Raw genomic sequence first — 19,105 nt, forward strand, 5'->3', positions numbered from 1 at the left:
AATAATGACTAGAAAATGCAAATGATTGATTTGAGTAAAACGTCAAAAGACCATTAATATCTCACCTCTGTTGTAACATTATTATGAAGGACCTGATATTCTGTGGAAGTAGGGTCTGAGTATTGTTCTATAAATCTCTGCATTAAACTAAATGTCATCTCCAAAGTCCCTTCTTCTGAAGTGTAAGTGGGTCCTGCAGTTATAGTTGTGGGGCCTGCCATTCTTGTTGTGGGTCCTGCAATTCTTATTGTTGGTCTTGCAGTTGTGATAGATCCTGCAATTGTTGTGGTTGGTCCTGCAGTAGTAGACGTTAATCCTGGTATTGGTATTGTTGTTGTTGGTTTAGCAGTTATCGTTGTTTGTCCTGCAGTTGTCGTTGTTGGTCCTGCAGTTGTGGTTGAAGGTCGTGCTTGAGAAGTTGTTAGTCCTGCAGTTGTCGTGGTTGGCCCTGCAGTAGTAAATTTAAATCTGGCAGTTCTTGTCAGTCTAACAGTTGTCGTTGTTGGTCTTGCAATTGTTGTTGATCTTGAGGTTTTTCTTGTTGGTCCTGCAGTTTTTGGCATGACTGTAGTAGTTGTGAGTCCTCCTGTAGTCATTGTTCCTCCAGTGGTTGTTGTTGGTTCAGCAGTTGTCATGGTTGGTGCTGTATAAGTGGTTGATGATTCTGCAGTTGTTGTTGGTGCTTCAGTTGTTGTTGCATGTTTTGCTGTCGTAGTTGTTGTTCTTGCAGTTGTTTGTCCTTCTATAGTTACTGTAGTTACAGTAGTTGTGGTTGTTCCTGTAGTTGTTGTCTGCTCAGTAGTTGTCGTTGTTGGTCCTGCTAATTCAGTTTTTTGTCCTGAAGTTGCTGTTCTTGGGCCTGCAGTTGATAAACTTTGTTCCAAGTTCATCAACTTTGTTGGTCCTGCTGTACTAGTTTTTGGTTCAGCAGTTGTAATATTTGGTCCGGCAATTGTTGTGGGTGTTGTTGTAGTAGTTAATGATCCTGCAGATGTTGTTGTTGGTCCTGCATTTTTTGTTGGTCCTGCAGTTTTCGTCGTTGGTCCTTCAGTTGTAGATGTTTGTCCTGCAGTTGTCATTGTTGGTCCTTCAGTGGTAGATGTTAGTCCTACAGTTGTCATTGTTGGTACTTCAATTGTCATTGTTGGTCCTGCAGTTATTGTTCCTGGTCCTGCAGTTGATTTTCTTTGTCCAGAAATTGTCATTTTTGCTGATTTGTTTGCTGCAGTTGTCGTCGTTGGTGCGGCACTTCTTTTCGTTGTTGTTGCACCAGTTGTTGTCGTTGGTGCAGCACTTCTTGTCGTTGTTGTTGCACAAGTTGTTGTTTTTGGTGGAGCAGTTGTTGTTTCAGCTGTTGTCATCGTTGGTTCATCAGTTGTCGTCTTTGGTGCATCAGTTGTTGTCATTGGTGTAGCCGTTGTTGTTGGTGTTGTTGGTGGAGAAGTTCTTGTCGTTGGTGCAGCAGTTGTCGTTGTTGGTGCAGCAGTTGTTGTCGTTAGTGCAGCAGTTGTTTTCGTTGGTGCCGCACTTGTTGTCGTTGGTGCCACAGTTGTTGTCGTTGGTGCAGCAGTTGTTGTCGTTGGGGCAGCAGTTGTCATTGTTGCAGCAGTTGTTGTTGGTGTGGAAGTTGTTGTTGTTGGTGTAGCATTTGTTGTTGTTGTTGGTGCAGAAGTTGTTGTTGTTGTTTCAACAGTTGTTGTTGTTGCAGCAGTTGTTGTCATTGGTTCAGCAATTGTTGTCGTTGGTTCAGCAGTTGTTGTTGTTGGTACAGCAATTGTTGTTGGTGCAGAAGTTGTTTTTGTTGTTGCAGCAGTTGTTGTCATTGGTGCCGCAGTTGTCGTCGTTGAAACAGCAGTTGTCGTCTTTGGTGCAGCAGTTGTTGTCGTTGCTGCAGCAGTTGTCGTTGTTGGTGCAGCAGTTGTTGTTGTTGTTGGTGCAGCACTTAATTTCGTTGTTGTTGCACCAGTTGTTGTCGTTGGCACAGTTGTTGTTGTTGTTGGTGCAGCACTTCTTGTCGTTGTTGCACGAGTTGTCGTCGTTGGTGCAGCAGTTGTTGTTGTTGGTGCAACAGTTGTTGTCGTTGGTGCTGCAGTTGTCGTTGGTGCAGCAGTTGTCGTTGTTGGTGCAGCAGTTGTTGTTGTTGGTGGAGCAATTGTTGTTGTTGCAGCTGTTGTCGTTGTTGGTGCAGCAGTTGTTGTCGTTGGTGCATCAGTTGGTGTAGTCGGTCCAGCAGTTGTCGTTGTTGGTGCCAAAGTTGTTGTCTTTGGTGCCGCAGTTGTCGTCATTGGTGCATCAGTTGTCGTCTTTGGTGCATCAGTTGTTGTCATTGGTGCAGCCGTTGTTGTTGTTGTTGTTGCAGCAGTTGTTGTCGTTGGTGCAGCAGTTGTCATTGTTGGTGCAGCAGTTGTTTTCGTTGGTGCAGCAGTTGTTGTCGTTGGTGCAGCAGTTGTCATTGTTGGTGCAGTAATTGCTGTCCTTGGTGAAGCAGTTGTTGTCGTTGGTGCAGCAGTTGTAGTTGTTGGTGCAGCACTTCTTGTCGTTGTTGTTGCACGAGTTGTCGTCGTTGGTGCAGCAATTGTCGTTGTTGGTGCAGAAGTTGTTATCGTTGGTGCAGCAGTTGTCGTTGTTGCAGCAGTTGTTGTTGGTGCGGAAGTTGTTGTAGTTGGTGCCGCATTTGTTGTTGTTGTTGGTGCAGAAGTTGTTGTTGTTGGTGCAGCAGTTGTTGTTGGCGCAGCAGTTGTTGTCGTTGGTGCCGCAGTTGTTGTTGGTGCAGAAGTTGTTTTTGTTGTTGCAGCAGTTGTTGTCATTGATGCCGCAGTTGTAGTCGTTGGTGCGGCACTCCTTTTCGTTGTTGTTGCACCAGTTGTTGTCATTGGTGCAGTTGTTGTTGTTGGTGCAGCACTTCTTGTCGTTGTTGTTGCACGAGTTGTTGTTGTTGGTGGTGCAGTTGTTGTTGCAGCTGTTGTCGTCGTTGGTTCATCAGTTGTCGTCTTTGGTGCATCAGTTGTTGTCATTGGTGTAGCCGTTGTTGTTGTTGGTGGTGGAGAAGTTGTTGTCGTTGGTGCAGCAGTTGTCGTTGTCGTTGTTGGTGCAGCAGTTGTTTTCATTGGTGCCGCATTTGTTGTCGTTGGTGCCGCAGTTGTCGATGGTGCAGAAGTTGTCGTTGGGGCAGCAGTTGTCGTTGTTGCAGCAGTTGTTGTTGGTGCGGAAGTTGTTGTTGTTGGTGCAGAAGTTGTTGTTGTTGTTGCAGCAGTTGTTGTTGTTGCAGCAGTTGTTGTCGTTGGTTCAGCAATTGTTGTCGTTTGTTCAGCAGTTGTTGCTCTTGGTACATCAATTGTTGAAGGTGCAGCAATTGTGGTCATTGGTGCAGCAGTTGTTGTTGGCGCAGAAGTTGTTTTTGTTGTTGCAGCAGTTGTTGTCATTGGTGCCGCAGTTGTCGTCGTTGAAACAGCAGTTGTTGTTTTTGGTGCAGCAGTTGTTGTCGTTGCTGCAGCAGTTGTCGTTGTTGGTGCAGCATTAGTTGTTGTTGGTGCCAAAGTTGTTGTCGTTGGTACCGCAGTTGTTGTGGTTGGTGCATCAGTTGTTGTCTTTGGTGCATCAGTTGTTGTCGTTGGTGCAGCAGTTGTAGTTATTGTTGCAGCAGTTGTGGTCCTTAGTGCAGCAGTTGTCATTGTTGGTGCAGCAGTTGTTGTCGTTTGTGCAACTGTTATCGTCGTTGGTGCAGCAATTGTCTTTGTTGGTGCGACAGTTTTTGTCGTTGGTGCTGCAGTTGTCGTCTTTGGTGCAACCGTTGTTGTCGTTGCAGCAGCATTTGCCGTTGTTGGTGTAGCATTTATTCTTGTTGCAGTTGGTTCAGCAGTTGTAGCTGTTGGTGCAGCAGTTGTTGTTGTTGGTGCAGCAGTTGTTGTTGGTGCTGTAGTTGTTGTTGTTGGTGCAACAGTTGTTGTTGGTGCCGCAGTTGTCGTTGTTGGTGCAGCTTTTGTCGATGTTGGTTTAGAAGTTGTCGCTGTTGGTGAAGAAGTTGTTGTTGTTGGTGCAGCAGTTGTTGGTGCCGCAGTTGTCGTTGTTGGTGCAGCTGTTGTCGATGTTGGTTTAGAAGTTGTAGTTGTTGGTGCAGAAGTTGTTGTTGTTGGTGCAGCAGTTGTTGGTACAGCAGTTGTCATTGTTGGGGCAGCAGTTGTTGTCGTTGGTGAAGCAGTTGTCGTCTTTGGTGTATCAGTTATAGTCGTTGGTGCACAAGTTGTTGGTGTTGGTGCAGCAGTTGTCGTTGTTGGTGCTGCAGTTGTCGTTGTTGGGGCAGCAGTTGTTGTCGTTGGTGAAGCAGTTGTCGTCGTTGGTGCAGCAGTTGTTGTTGTTGGTGCAGCAGTTGTTGGATCAGCAGTTGTCGTTGTTTGGGCATTAGTTGTTGTCGTTGGAGAAGCAGTTGTCGTAGTTGATGCAGCATTTGTGGTTGTTGGTGCATCAGTTGTTGTCATTGGTGCCGCAGTTGTTGTTGTTGGTGCAGCAGTTGTTGGAGCAGCAGTTGTCGTTGTTGGGGCAGTAGTTGTTGTCGTTGGAGAAGCAGTTGTCGTAGTTGATCCGGCAGTTGTAGTCGTTGGTGCAACAATTGTTGTCGTTGGTGCCGCAGTTGTTTTTGGTGCAGCAATTGTTGTCGTTGGTGAAGCAGTTGTCGTTGTTGGTGCAGCATTCGTTGTTGGTGCAGCAATTTTTGTTGTTGGTGCAGTAGTTGTTGTTGGTGCAGAAGTTGTTTTTGTTGTTGCAGCAGTTGTTGTCATTGATGCCGCAGTTGTAGTCGTTGGTGCGGCACTCCTTTTCGTTGTTGTTGCACCAGTTGTTGTCGTTGGTGCAGTTGTTGTTGTTGGTGCAGCACTTCTTGTCGTTGTTGTTGCACGAGTTGTTGTTGTTGGTGGTGCAGTTGTTGTTGCAGCTGTTGTCGTCGTTGGTTCATCAGTTGTCGTCTTTGGTGCATCAGTTGTTGTCATTGGTGTAGCAGTTGTTGTTGTTGGTGGTGGAGAAGTTGTTGTCGTTGGTGCAGCAGTTGTCGTTGTCGTTGTTGGTGCAGCAGTTGTTGTCGTTGGTGCAGCAGTTGTTTTCGTTGGTGCCGCATTTGTTGTCGTTGGTGCCGCAGTTGTCGATGGTGCAGCAATTGTCGTTGTTGCAGCAGTTGTTGTTGGTGCGGAAGTTGTTGTTGTTGGTGCAGAAGTTGTTGTTGTTGTTGCAGCAGTTGTTGTTGTTGCAGCAGTTGTTGTCGTTGGTTCAGCAATTGTTGTCATTGGTTCAGCGGTTGTTGTTCTTGGTACATCAATTGTTGAAGGTGCACCAATTGTGGTCATTGGTGCAGCAGTTGTTGTTGGTGCAGAAGTTGTTTTTGTTGTTGCAGCAGTTGTTGTCATTGGTGCCGCAGTTGTCGTCGTTGAAACAGCAGTTGTTGTTTTTGGTGCAGCAGTTGTTGTCGTTGCTGCAGCAGTTGTCGTTGTTGGTGCAGCAGTTGTTGTTGTTCTTGGTGCAGCACTTATTTTCGTTGTTGTTGCACCAGTTGTTGTCGTTGGTGCAGCAGTTGTCGTTGTTGGTGCAGCATTAGTTGTTGTTGGTGCCAAAGTTGTTGTCGTTGGTACCACAGTTGTTGTGGTTGGTGCATCAGTTGTTGTCTTTGGTGCATCAGTTGTTGTCGTTGGTGCAGCAGTTGTAGTTATTGTTGCAGCAGTTGTGGTCGTTAGTGCAGCAGTTGTTGTTTTTGTTGGTGAAGCACTTCTTGTCGTTGTCTTTGCAGCAGTTGTCATTGTTGGTGCAGCAGTTGTTGTCGTTTGTGCAACTGTTATCGTCGTTGATGCAGCAATTGTCTTTGTTGGTGCAACAGTTTTTGTCGTTGGTGCTGCAGTTGTCGTCTTTGGTGCAACCGTTGTTGTCGTTGCAGCAGCATTTGCCGTTGTTGGTGTAGCATTTATTCTTGTTGCAGTTGGTTCAGCAGTTGTAGCTCTTGGTGCAGCAGTTGTTGTTGGTGGTGCAGCAGTTGTTGTTGGTGCTGTAGTTGTTGTTGTTGGTGCAACAGTTGTTGTTGGTGCCGCAGTTGTCGTTGTTGGTGCAGCTTTTGTCGATGTTGGTTTAGAAGTTGTCGTTGTTGGTGAAGAAGTTGTTGTTGTTGGTGCAGCAGTTGTTGGTGCCGCAGTTGTCGTTGTTGGTGCAGCTGTTGTCGATGTTGGTTTAGAAGTTGTAGTTGTTGGTGCAGAAGTTGTTGTCGTTGGTGCAGCAGTTGTTGGTACAGCAGTTGTCGTTGTTGGGGCAGCAGTTGTTGTCGTTGGTGAAGCAGTTGTCGTCTTTGGTGTATCAGTTATAGTCGTTGGTGCACAAGTTGTTGGTGTTGGTGCAGCAGTTGTCGTTGTTGGTTTAGAAGTTGTCGTTGTTGGTGCTGCAGTTGTCGTTGTTGGGGCAGCAGTTGTTGTCGTTGGTGAAGCAGTTGTCGTCGTTGGTGCAGCAGTTGTTGTTGTTGGTGCAGCAGTTGTTGGATCAGCAGTTGTCGTCGTTGGTGCAGCAGTTGTTGTTGTTGGTGCAGCAGTTGTTGGATCAGCAGTTGTCGTTGTTTGGGCATTAGTTGTTGTCGTTGGAGAAGCAGTTGTCGTAGTTGATGCAGCATTTGTGGTTGTTGGTGCATCAGTTGTTGTCATTGGTGCCGCAGTTGTTGTTGTTGGTGCAGCAGTTGTTGGAGCAGCAGTTGTCGTTGTTGGGGCAGTAGTTGTTGTCGTTGGAGAAGCAGTTGTCGTAGTTGATCCGGCAGTTGTAGTCGTTGGTGCAACAATTGTTGTCGTTGGTGCCGCAGTTGTTTTTGGTGCAGCAATTGTTGTCGTTGGTGAAGCAGTTGTCGTTGTTGGTGCAGCATTCGTTGTTGGTGCAGCAATTTTTGTTGTTGGTGCAGCAGTTGTCGTTGTTGGTTTAGAAGTTGTCGTTTTTGGTGCTGCAGTTGTCGTTGTTGGCGCAGCAGTTGTCGTTGGTACAGCAGTTGTAGTTGTTGGTGCCGCAGTTGTTGTTGTTGGTGCAGCAGTTGTTGGAGCAGCAGTTGTCGTTGTTGGGGAAGTAGTTGTCGTCGTTGGAGAAGCAGTTGTCGTAGTTGATGCAGCAGTTGTAGTCATTGGTGCAACAGTTGTCGTTGGTGCCGCAGTTGTTGTTAGTGCAGAAGTTGTTGTTGTTGGTGCAGCAGTTGTTGGGGCAGTAGTTGTTGTCGTTGGTGAAGCAGTTGTCATCGTTGGTGCAGCATTTGTTGTTGGTGCAGCAGTTGTTGTTGTTGGTGCAGCAGTTGTTGTTGTTGGTCCTGCAGTTGACGTTGTTGGTGCAGCAGTTGTTGTTGTTGTTGTTGGTGCAGCAGTTGTCATTGTTGGTGCAGATGTTGTTATTGTTGGTGCAGCAGTTGTCATTGTTGGTGCAGATGTTGTCGTCGTTTGTGCAGCAGTTGTAGTCATTGGTGCAACAATTGTTGTCGTTGGTGCTGCAGTTGTTGGTGCAGCAGTTGTTGTCGTTGGTTCAGCAGTTTTCGTAGTTGGTTCAGCAGTTGTCGTTGTTGGTGCAGCAGTTGTTGTGGTTGGTGTAGCAGTTGTTGTCGTTGGTGCAGCAGTTGTTGGTGCAGAAGTTGTTGCTGTTGGTTCAGCCGTTGTTGTTGCAGCAGTTATTGCCATTGGTTCAGCAGGTGTTGTTCTTGGTGCAGCATTTGTTGTTGTTGGTGGAACAGTTGTTGTCATTGTTGCAGCAGTTGTCGTTGTTGATGCAACATTTGTTGTCGTTGGTGCTGCAGTTAGAGTTGGTGCAGCAGTTGTCGTCTTTGGTGCAGCAATTGTTGTCGTTGCTGCAGCAGTTTTCATTGTTGGTGCAGCAGTTGTTGTTGTTGGTTCAGCAGTTGTTGTTCGTGGAGCAGTTGTTGTTGTTGTTGCAGCAGTTGTCGTTGTTGGTGCAGCAGTTGTTGTTGTTGTTGGTGCAGCAGTTATCGTTGTTAGTGCAGCAGATGTTGTCGTTGGTGCAGCAGTTGTTGTTAGTGAAGCAGTTGTCATCGTTGGTGCAGCAGTTGTAGTCGTTGGTCCAACAGTTGTTGTCGTTGGTGCCGCAGTTGTTGGTGCAGCAGTTGTTGTTGTAGGTACCTCAGTTGTTGTTGTTGGAGCCGCAGTTGTCATTGTTGGTGCAGCAGTTGTTGTCGTTGGTGTAGCAGTTGTCGTAATTGTTGCAGCAAATGTTGTTGTTGGTGCAGAAGTTGTTGTTGGTGCAGCAGTTGATGTTGCAGCAGTTGTTGTTGGTGCAACAGTTGTTGTCTTTGTTGCAGCAGTTGTCGTTGTTAGTGTAGCAGTTGTTTTCATTGGTGCCGCAGTCGTCATTGTTGGTTTAGCAGTTGTTGGTTCAGCAAATGTCGTCGTTGATGCACCAGTTGTCGTTGGTGCAGCAGTTGTCGTTGTTGGTTTAGCAGTTGTTGGTGCAGCAGTTGTTGTTTGCGCAGCAGTTGTTGTTGTTGTTGGTGCAGAAGTTGTTGTTGTTGGTGCAGCAGTTGTTGTTGCAGCAGTTGTTGTCATTGGTTCAGCAGTTGTTGTTGATGCAGCAGTTGTTGTTGTTGGTGTAACAGTTGTGGTCGTTAGTGCAGCATTGGTTGTCCTTGGTGCAGCAGTTGTCTTTGTTGGTGCAGCAGATGTTGTTGTTGTTGGTGCAGAAGTGGTTGTTGTTGGTGCAGGAGTTGTTGGAGCAGCAGTTGTCGTTGTTGGGGAAGTAGTTGTTGTCGTTGGAGAAGCAGTTGTCGTAGTTGATGCAGCAGTTGTAGTCATTGGTGCAACAGTTGTCGTTGGTGCCGCAGTTGTTGTTAGTGCAGAAGTTGTTGTTGTTGGTGCAGCAGTTGTTGTTGTTGGTCCTGCAGTTGACGTTGTTGGTGCAGCAGTTGTTGTTGTTGTTGTTGGTGCAGCAGTTGTCATTGTTGGTGCAGATGTTGTTATTGTTGGTGCAGCAGTTGTCATTGTTGGTGCAGAAGTTGTCGTCGTTTGTGCAGCAGTTGTAGTCATTGGTGCAACAATTGTTGTCGTTGGTGCTGCAGTTGTTGGTGCAGCAGTTGTTGTCGTTGGTTCAGCAGTTTTCGTAGTTGGTTCAGCAGTTGTCGTTGTTGGTGCAGCAGTTGTTGTGGTTGGTGTAGCAGTTGTTGTCGTTGGTGCAGCAGTTGTTGGTGCAGAAGTTGTTGCTGTTGGTTCAGCCGTTGTTGTTGCAGCAGTTATTGCCATTGGTTCAGCAGGTGTTGTTCTTGGTGCAGCATTTGTTGTTGTTGGTGGAACAGTTGTTGTCATTGTTGCAGCAGTTGTCGTTGTTGATGCAACATTTGTTGTCGTTGGTGCTGCAGTTGGCGTTGGTGCAGCAGTTGTCGTCTTTGGTGCAGCAATTGTTGTCGTTGCTGCAGCAGTTTTCATTGTTGGTGCAGCAGTTGTTGTTGTTGGTTCAGCAGTTGTTGTTCGTGGAGCAGTTGTTGTTGTTGTTGCAGCAGTTGTCGTTGTTGGTGCAGCAGTTGTTGTTGTTGTTGGTGCAGCAGTTATCGTTGTTAGTGCAGCAGATGTTGTCGTTGGTGCAGCAGTTGTTGTTAGTGAAGCAGTTGTCATCGTTGGTGCAGCAGTTGTAGTCGTTGGTCCAACAGTTGTTGTCGTTGGTGCCGCAGTTGTTGGTGCAGCAGTTGTTGTTGTAGGTACCTCAGTTGTTGTTGTTGGAGCAGCAGTTGTCATTGTTGGTGCAGCAGTTGTTGTCGTTGGTGTAGCAGTTGTCGTGATTGTTGCAGCAAATGTTGTTGTTGGTGCAGAAGTTGTTGTTGGTGCAGCAGTTGATGCTGCAGCAGTTGTTGTTGGTGCAACAGTTGTTGTCTTTGTTGCAGCAGTTGTCGTTGTTAGTGTAGCAGTTGTTTTCATTGGTGCCGCAGTCGTCATTGTTGGTTTAGCAGTTGTTGGTTCAGCAAATGTCGTCGTTGATGCACCAGTTGTCGTTGGTGCAGCAGTTGTCGTTGTTGGTTTAGCAGTTGTTGCAGGAGTGGTGTTTGTTGTTGCAGCAGTTTTTGTCTTTGGTGCAGCAGTTGTCGTTGGTGCAGCAGTTGTCGTCGTTGGTGCAGCAGTTGTAGTCGTTGGTCCAACAGTTGTTGTTGTTGGTGCCGCAGTTGTTGGGGCAGCAGTTGTCTTTTGTGAAACAGTTGTCGTTGTTGGTGCAGCTGTTGTCGTTGGTGCAGCAGTTGTCATTGTTGGGGCAGCAGTTGTTGGAGCAGCAGTTGTCGTTGTTAGGGCAGCAGTTGTTGTAGTTGTTGAAGCAGTTGTTGTTGGTGCAGCAGTTGTTGTTTTTGGTGCAGTAGTTGTTGGAGCAGCAGTAGTCGTTGTTGGGGCAGTACTTGTTGTTGTTGATGAAGCAGTTGTCGTCGTTGGTGCTGCAGTTGTTGTTGGTACAGCAGTTGTCGTCGTTGGTGCAGCAATTGTTGTCGTTGGTGAAGCAGTTGTCATTGTTGGTGCAGTAGTTGTTGTTGGTACAGCAGTTGTTGTTGTTGGTGCAGCAGTTGTCGTTGTTGGTCCTGCAGTTGACGTTGTTGGTCCTGCAGTTGACGTTGTTGGTGCAGCAGTTGTTGTTGTTGTTGGTGCAGCAGTTGTTATCGTTGGTGAAGAAGTTGTTATTGTTGGTGAAGCAGTTGTCGTCGTTGGTGCTGCAGTTGTTGTTGGTACAGCAGTTGTCGTCGTTGGTGCAGCAATTGTTGTCGTTGGTGAAGCAGTTGTCATTGTTGGTGCAGTAGTTGTTGTTGGTACAGCAGTTGTTGTTGTTGGTGCAGCAGTTGTCGTTGTTGGTCCTGCAGTTGACGTTGTTGGTCCTGCAGTTAACGTTGTTGATGCAGCAATTGTTGACGTTTGTGCAGCAATTGTTTTCGTTTGTTCAGCAGTTGTCGTCGTTGGTGCAGCAGTTGTTTCCATTGGGTCAGCAGTTGTCGTTGGTGCAGCAGTTGTTATCGTTGGTGAAGAAGTTGTTATTGTTGGTGAAGCAGTTGTCGTCGTTGGTGCTGCAGTTGTTGTTGGTACAGCAGTTGTCGTCGTTGGTGCAGCAATTGTTGTCGTTGGTGAAGCAGTTGTCATTGTTGGTGCAGTAGTTGTTGTTGGTACAGCAGTTGTTGTTGTTGGTGCAGCAGTTGTCGTTGTTGGTCCTGCAGTTGACGTTGTTGGTCCTGCAGTTGACGTTGTTGATGCAGCAATTGTTGACGTTTGTGCAGCAATTGTTTTCGTTTGTTCAGCAGTTGTCGTCCTTAGTGCAGCAGTTGTCGTTGTTGGTTTAGCAGTTGTTGGTGCAGCAGTTGTTGTTTGCGCAGCAGTTGTTGTTGTTATTGGTGCAGAAGTTGTTGTTGTTGGTGCAGCAGTTGTTGTTGCAGCAGTTGTTGTCATTGGTTCAGCAGTTGTTGTTGATGCAGCAGTTGTTGTTGTTGGTGTAATAGTTGTGGTCGTTAGTGCAGCATTGGTTGTCCTTGGTGCAGCATTTGTCTTTGTTGGTGCAGCAGATGTTGTTGTTGTTGGTGCAGAAGTGGTTGTTGTTGGTGCAGGAGTTGTTGGAGCAGCAGTTGTCGTTGTTGGGGAAGTAGTTGTTGTCGTTGGAGAAGCAGTTGTCGTAGTTGATGCAGCAGTTGTAGTCATTGGTGCAACAGTTGTCGTTGGTGCCGCAGTTGTTGTTAGTGCAGAAGTTGTTGTTGTTGGTGCAGCAGTTGTTGGGGCAGTAGTTGTTGTCGTTGGTGAAGCAGTTGTCATCGTTGGTGCAGCATTTGTTGTTGGTGCAGCAGTTGTTGTTGTTGGTGCAGCAGTTGTTGTTGTTGGTCCTGCAGTTGACGTTGTTGGTGCAGCAGTTGTTGTTGTTGTTGTTGGTGCAGCAGTTGTCATTGTTGGTGCAGATGTTGTTATTGTTGGTGCAGCAGTTGTCATTGTTGGTGCAGATGTTGTCGTCGTTTGTGCAGCAGTTGTAGTCATTGGTGCAACAATTGTTGTCGTTGGTGCTGCAGTTGTTGGTGCAGCAGTTGTTGTCGTTGGTTCAGCAGTTTTCGTAGTTGGTTCAGCAGTTGTCGTTGTTGGTGCAGCAGTTGTTGTGGTTGGTGTAGCAGTTGTTGTCGTTGGTGCAGCAGTTGTTGGTGCAGAAGTTGTTGCTGTTGGTTCAGCCGTTGTTGTTGCAGCAGTTATTGCCATTGGTTCAGCAGGTGTTGTTCTTGGTGCAGCATTTGTTGTTGTTGGTGGAACAGTTGTTGTCATTGTTGCAGCAGTTGTCGTTGTTGATGCAACATTTGTTGTCGTTGGTGCTGCAGTTGGCGTTGGTGCAGCAGTTGTCGTCTTTGGTGCAGCAATTGTTGTCGTTGCTGCAGCAGTTTTCATTGTTGGTGCAGCAGTTGTTGTTGTTGGTTCAGCAGTTGTTGTTCGTGGAGCAGTTGTTGTTGTTGTTGCAGCAGTTGTCGTTGTTGGTGCAGCAGTTGTTGTTGTTGTTGGTGCAGCAGTTATCGTTGTTAGTGCAGCAGATGTTGTCGTTGGTGCAGCAGTTGTTGTTAGTGAAGCAGTTGTCATTGTTGGTGCAGCAGTTGTAGTCGTTGGTCCAACAGTTGTTGTCGTTGGTGCCGCAGTTGTTGGTGCAGCAGTTGTTGTTGTAGGTACCTCAGTTGTTGTTGTTGGAGCCGCAGTTGTCATTGTTGGTGCAGCAGTTGTTGTCGTTGGTGTAGCAGTTGTCGTAATTGTTGCAGCAAATGTTGTTGTTGGTGCAGAAGTTGTTGTTGGTGCAGCAGTTGATGTTGCAGCAGTTGTTGTTGGTGCAACAGTTGTTGTCTTTGTTGCAGCAGTTGTCGTTGTTAGTGTAGCAGTTGTTTTCATTGGTGCCGCAGTCGTCATTGTTGGTTTAGCAGTTGTTGGTTCAGCAAATGTCGTCGTTGATGCACCAGTTGTCGTTGGTGCAGCAGTTGTCGTTGTTGGTTTAGCAGTTGTTGGTGCAGCAGTTGTTGTTTGCGCAGCAGTTGTTGTTGTTGTTGGTGCAGAAGTTGTTGTTGTTGGTGTAGCAGTTGTTGTTGCAGCAGTTGTTGTCATTGGTTCAGCAGTTGTTGTTGATGCAGCAGTTGTTGTTGTTGGTGTAACAGTTGTGGTCGTTAGTGCAGCATTGGTTGTCCTTGGTGCAGCAGTTGTCTTTGTTGGTGCAGCAGATGTTGTTGTTGTTGGTGCAGAAGTAGTTGTTGTTGGTGCAGGAGTTGTTGTAGTTGTTGGTGCATCAGTTGTTTTCGTCTGTGCAGCCGTTGTCGTTGTTGGTACCAAAGTTGTTGTCGTTGGTGCCGCAGTTGGCGTCATTGGTGCAGCAGTTGTTGTCGTTGGTGCAGCAGTTGTCATTGTTGGTTGAGCAGTTGTTGGTTCAGCAGTTCCCATCGTTGATGCAGCAATTGTTGACTTTTGTGCAGCAATTGTTTTCGTTTGTTCAGCAGTTGTCGTTGTTGGTGCAGCAGTTGTTGCCATTGGGTCAGCAGTTGTCGTTGGTGCAGCAGTTGTTTTCGTTGGTGCAGCAGTTGTTGTTGTTGGTGCAGCAGTTGCTGTCCTTGGTAAAGCAGTTGTCGTCGTTGGTGCAGCAGCTGTTGTTGTTGGTGCAGCAGTTGTCGTCATTGGTGCCACAGTTGTTGTCGTTGGTGCCGCAGTTGTCGTCGTTGGTGCAGCAGTTGTCGTCGTTGGTGCAGAAGTTGTTGTTGTTGGTGCAGCAGTTGTCAATGTTGGTGCAGCAGTTGTTGTCGTTGGTGCAGCAGTTGTTGTAATTGTTGCAGCAATTGTTGTTGTTAGTGCAGAAGTTGTTGTTGGTGCAGCAGTTGTTGTTGCAGCAGTTGTCGTTGGTTCAGCAGTTGTTGGCACAGCAGTTGTGGTCATTGGTGCAGCAGTTGTCGTTGTTGGTGAAGCCGTTGTAGTTGTTCTTGCAGTAATTGTCTGTGCAGCAGGTGTTGTTGTTGCAGGAGTGGTGTTTGTTGTTGCAGCAGTTTTTGTCTTTGGTGCAGCAGTTGTCGTTGGTGCAGCAGTTGTCGTCGTTGGTGCAGCAGTTGTAGTCGTTGGTCCAACAGTTGTTGTTGTTGGTGCCGCAGTTGTTGGGGCAGCAGTTGTCTTTTGTGAAACAGTTGTCGTTGTTGGTGCAGCTGTTGTCGTTGGTGCAGCAGTTGTCATTGTTGGGGCAGTAGTTGTTGGAGCAGCAGTTGTCGTTGTTAGGGCAGCAGTTGTTGTAGTTGTTGAAGCAGTTGTTGTTGTTGGTGCAGCAGTTGTTGTTTTTGGTGCAGTAGTTGTTGGAGCAGCAGTAGTCATTGTTGGGGCAGTACTTGTTGTTGTTGATGAAGCAGTTGTCGTCGTTGGTGCTGCAGTTGTTGTTGGTACAGCAGTTGTCGTCATTGGTGCAGCAATTGTTGTCGTTGGTGAAGCAGTTGTCATTGTTGGTGCAGTAGTTGTTGTTGGTACAGCAGTTGTTGTTGTTGGTGCAGCAGTTGTCGTTGTTGGTCCTGCAGTTGACGTTGTTGGTCCTGCAGTTGACGTTGTTGGTGCAGCAGTTGTTGTTGTTGTTGGTGCAGCAGTTGTTATCGTTGGTGAAGAAGTTGTTATTGTTGGTGAAGCAGTTGTCGTCGTTGGTGCTGCAGTTGTTGTTGGTACATCAGTTGTCGTCATTGGTGCAGCAATTGTTGTCGTTGGTGAAGCAGTTGTCATTGTTGGTGCAGTAGTTGTTGTTGGTACAGCAGTTGTTGTTGTTGGTGCAGCAGTTGTCGTTGTTGGTCCTGCAGTTGACGTTGTTGGTCCTGCAGTTGACGTTGTTGATGCAGCAATTGTTGACATTTGTGCAGCAATTGTTTTCGTTTGTTCAGCAGTTGTCGTCGTTGGTGCAGCAGTTGTTGCCATTGGGTCAGCAGTTGTCATTGGTGCAGCAGTTGTTTTCGTTGGTGCAGCAGTTGTTGTTGTTGGTGCAGCAGTTGCTGTCCTTGGTAAAGCAGTTGTCGTCGTTGGTGCAGCAGCTGTTGTTGTTGGTGCAGCAGTTGTCGTCATTGGTGCCACAGTTGTTGTCGTTGGTGCCGCAGTTGTCGTCGTTGGTGCAGCAGTTGTCGTCGTTGGTGCAGAAGTTGTTGTTGTTGGTGCAGCAGTTGTCATTGTTGGTGCAGCAGTTGTTGTCGTTGGTGCAGCAGTTGTTGTAATTGTTGCAGCAATTGTTGTTGTTAGTGCAGAAGTTGTTGGTGCAGCAGTTGTTGTTGCAGCAGTTGTCGTTGGTTCAGCAGTTGTTGGCACAGCAGTTGTCGTTGTTGGTGAAGCCGTTGTAGTTGTTCTTGCAGTAATTGTCTGTGCAGCAGTTGTTGTTGTTGCAGGAGTGGTGTTTGTTGTTGCAGCAGTTTTTGTCTTTGGTGCAGCAGTTGTCGTTGGTGCAGCAGTTGTCGTCGTTGGTGCAGCAGTTGTAGTCGTTGGTCCAACAGTTGTTGTTGTTGGTGCCGCAGTTGTTGGGGCAGCAGTTGTCTTTTGTGAAACAGTTGTCGTTGTTGGTGCAGCTGTTGTCGTTGGTGCAGCAGTTGTCATTGTTGGGGCAGCAGTTGTTGGAGCAGCAGTTGTCGTTGTTCGGGCAGCAGTTGTTGTAGTTGTTGAAGCAGTTGTTGTTGTTGGTGCAGCAGTCGTTGTTTTTGGTGCAGTAGTTGTTCGAGCAGCAGTAGTCGTTGTTGGGGCAGTACTTGTTGTTGTTGATGAAGCAGTTGTCGTCGTTGGTGCTGCAGTTGTTGTTGGTACAGCAGTTGTCGTCGTTGGTGCAGCAATTGTTGTCGTTGGTGAAGCAGTTGTCATTGTTGGTGCAGTAGTTTTTGTTGGTACAGCAGTTGTTGTTGTTGGTGCAGCAGTTGTCGTTGTTGGTCCTGCAGTTGACGTTGTTGGTCCTGCAGTTGACGTTGTTGGTGCAGCAGTTGTTGTTGTTGTTGGTGCAGCAGTTGTTATCGTTGGTGAAGAAGTTGTTATTGTTGGTGAAGCAGTTGTCGTCGTTGGTGCTGCAGTTGTTGTTGGTACAGCAGTTGTCGTCGTTGGTGCAGCAATTGTTGTCGTTTGTGAAGCAGTTGTCATTGTTGGTGCAGTAGTTGTTGTTGGTACAGCAGTTGTTGTTGTTGGTGCAGCAGTTGTCGTTGTTGGTCCTGCAGTTGACGTTGTTGGTCCTGCAGTTGACGTTGTTGGTGCAGCAGTTGTTGTTGTTGTTGGTGCAGCAGTTGTTATCGTTGGTGAAGAAGTTGTTATTGTTCGTGCAGCAGTTGTCATCGTTGGTGCAGAAGTTGTCGTCCTTGGTACAGCAGTTGTAGTTGTTGGTGCAACAATTGTTGTTGTTAGTGCTGCAGTTGTTGTTGGTGCAGCAGTTGTTGTCATTGGTTCAGCAGTTGTCGTTGTTGGTGCGGCAGTTGTTGTGGTTGGTGTAGCAGTTGTTGTCGTTGGTGCATCAGTTGTTTTCGTTGGTGAAGCAGTAGTAGTTGTTGGTGCCAAAGTTGTTGTCATTGTTGCCGCAGTTGTCGTCGTTGGTGCATCAGTTGCTGTTGTTGGTGCAGAAGTTGTTGGTGTTGGTGCAGCACTTGTTGTTGTTGGTGGAACAGTTGTTGTCTTTGTTGCAGCAGTTGTCATTGGTGCAACATTTGTTGTCATTGGTGCTGCAGTTGTCTTTGGTGCAGCAATTGTTGTCGTTGTTGCATCAGTTGTCATTGTTGGTGCAGCAGTTGTTGTTGTTGTTGGTTCAGCAGTTGTTGTTGGTGGAGCAGTTGTTGTTGTTGCAGCAGTTGTCGTTGTTGGTGCAGCAGTTGTTGTTGTTGGTGCAGCAGTTATCGTTGTTAGTGCAGCAGATGTTGTTGTTGGTGCAGCAGTTGTTGTTGGTGAAGCAATTGTTGTCGTTGTTGCATCAGTTGTCATTGTTGGTGCAGCAGTTGTTGTTGTTGTTGGTTCAGCAGTTGTTGTTGGTGGAGCAGTTGTTGTTGTTGCAGCAGTTGTCGTTGTTGGTGCAGCAGTTGTTGTTGTTGGTGCAGCAGTTATCGTTGTTAGTGCAGCAGATGTTGTTGTAGGTACCGCAGTTGTTGTTGTTGGTGCAACAGTTGTCGTTGTCGGTGCTGCAGTTGTCGTTCTTGCTGCAGCAGTTGTTGGTGCAGCAATTGTTGTCATTGGTCCCGCAGTTGTTGTTGTTGGTGAAGCAGTTGTTGGAGCAGCAGTTGTCGTTGTTGGGGTAGCAGTTGTTGTCTTTGGTGAAGCAGTTGTCGTTGTTGGTTTAGAAGTTGTCGGTGTCTGTGCTGCAGTTGTCGTTGTTGGTGCAGCAGTTGGAGTCGCTGGTGCAGCAGTTGTGGTTGTTGGTGCAGCAGTTGTTGTTGTTGGGGCAGCAGTTGTTCGAGCAGCAATTGTCGTTGTTGGGGCAGTAGTTGTCGTTGGTGAAGCATTTGTCGTCGTTAGTGCAGCAGTTGTAGTCGTTGGTGCAACAATTGTTGTCGTTGGTGCCGCAGTTGTTGTTAGTGCAGAAGTTGTTGTTGTTGGTGCAGCGGTTGTTGGGGCAGTAGTTGTTGTCGTTGGTGAAGCAGTTGTCGTCGTTGGTGCAGCATTTGTTGTTGGTGCAGCAGTTGTTGTTGTTGGTGCAGCAGTTGTTGTTGTTGGTGCAGCAGTTGTCGTTGTTGGTCCTGCAGTTGACGTTGTTGGTCCTGCAGTTGACGTTGTTGGTGCAGCAGTTGTTGTTGTTGTTGGTGCAGCAGTTGTTATCGTTGGTGAAGAAGTTGTTATTGTTGGTGAAGCAGTTGTCGTCGTTGGTGCTGCAGTTGTTGTTGGTACAGCAGTTGTCGTCGTTGGTGCAGCAATTGTTGTCGTTGGTGAAGCAGTTGTCATTGTTGGTGCAGTAGTTGTTGTTGGTACAGCAGTTGTTGTTGTTAGTGCAGAAGTTGTTGTTGGTGCAGCAGTTGTTGTTGCAGCAGTTGTCGTTGGTTCAGCAGTTGTTGGCACAGCAGTTGTGGTCATTGGTGCAGCAGTTGTCGTTGTTGGTGAAGCCGTTGTAGTTGTTCTTGCAGTAATTGTCTGTGCAGCAGTTGTTGTTGTTGCAGGAGTGGTGTTTGTTGTTGCAGCAGTTTTTGTCTTTGGTGCAGCAGTTGTCGTTGGTGCAGCAGTTGTCGTCGTTGGTGCAGCAGTTGTAGTCGTTGGTCCAACAGTTGTTGTTGTTGGTGCCGCAGTTGTTGGGGCAGCAGTTGTCTTTTGTGAAACAGTTGTCGTTGTTGGTGCAGCTGTTGTCGTTGGTGCAGCAGTTGTCATTGTTGGGGCAGCAGTTGTTGGAGCAGCAGTTGTCGTTGTTAGGGCAGCAGTTGTTGTAGTTGTTGAAGCAGTTGTTGTTGTTGGTGCAGCAGTTGTTGTTTTTGGTGCAGTAGTTGTTGGAGCAGCAGTAGTCGTTGTTGGGGCAGTACTTGTTGTTGTTGATGAAGCAGTTGTCGTCGTTGGTGCTGCAGTTGTTGTTGGTACAGCAGTTGTCGTCGTTGGTGCAGCAATTGTTGTCGTTGGTGAAGCAGTTGTCATTGTTGGTGCAGTAGTTGTTGTTGGTACAGCAGTTGTTGTTGTTGGTGCAGCAGTTGTCGTTGTTGGTCCTGCAGTTGACGTTGTTGGTCCTGCAGTTGACGTTGTTGGTGCAGCAGTTGTTGTTGTTGTTGGTGCAGCAGTTGTTATCGTTGGTGAAGAAGTTGTTATTGTTGGTGAAGCAGTTGTCGTCGTTGGTGCTGCAGTTGTTGTTGGTACAGCAGTTGTCGTCGTTGGTGCAGCAATTGTTGTCGTTGGTGAAGCAGTTGTCATTGTTGGTGCAGTAGTTGTTGTTGGTACAGCAGTTGTTGTTGTTGGTGCAGCAGTTGTCGTTGTTGGTCCTGCAGTTGACGTTGTTGGTCCTGCAGTTGACGTTGTTGATGCAGCAATTGTTGACGTTTGTGCAGCAATTGTTTTCGTTTGTTCAGCAGATGTCGTCGTTGGTGCAGCAGTTGTTGCCATTGGGTCAGCAGTTGTCGTTGGTGCAGCAGTTGTTTTCGTTGGTGCAGCAGTTGTTGTTGTTGGTGCAGCAGTTGCTGTCCTTGGTAAAGCAGTTGTCGTCGTTGGTGCAGCAGCTGTTG

At 47.2% G+C, this 19,105-nt stretch overlaps 3 protein-coding genes across 3 annotated transcripts in view; all 3 read right to left on the reverse strand.

Annotated features, from left to right (window-relative positions):
- LOC311340553 (uncharacterized protein) overlaps window positions 1-4,775 on the reverse strand; it is a gene marked incomplete at both ends in the record, with an annotated part of 158,966 nt that extends 154,191 nt beyond the window's left edge. Inside the window, 2 exons of the mRNA XM_084465417.1 lie at window positions 3,119-3,237; window positions 4,714-4,775. Coding sequence (XP_084321543.1) covers window positions 3,119-3,237; window positions 4,714-4,775 — 181 coding nt within the window. The remainder of the gene's footprint in view (window positions 1-3,118; window positions 3,238-4,713) is intronic.
- A 494-nt stretch (window positions 4,776-5,269) lies between these two features.
- LOC311340554 (uncharacterized protein) lies at window positions 5,270-18,986 on the reverse strand (the record flags this gene model as incomplete). The annotated part of the gene is made up of 7 exons (XM_084465418.1): window positions 5,270-5,292; window positions 5,750-6,497; window positions 10,962-11,150; window positions 13,635-14,564; window positions 15,108-15,176; window positions 15,816-16,531; window positions 16,898-18,986. The coding sequence occupies 7 exons, from the start codon at window positions 18,984-18,986 to the stop codon at window positions 5,270-5,272; spliced, it is 4,764 nt and encodes a 1,587-aa protein (XP_084321544.1).
- Window positions 11,340-12,185, reverse strand: LOC311340423 (uncharacterized protein; the record flags this gene model as incomplete). Its single annotated transcript, XM_084465326.1, has 1 exon — window positions 11,340-12,185. A coding segment is annotated over one exon (846 nt), but the record flags the coding sequence as incomplete, so codon positions are not given.
- Window positions 18,987-19,105: the final 119 nt, after the last annotated feature.

The sequence above is a fragment of the Micromesistius poutassou genome (assembly GCF_964030765.1).
Source record: "Micromesistius poutassou genome assembly, chromosome: 3".
In the NCBI taxonomy this organism is placed as follows: Eukaryota; Metazoa; Chordata; class Actinopteri; order Gadiformes; family Gadidae; genus Micromesistius; species Micromesistius poutassou.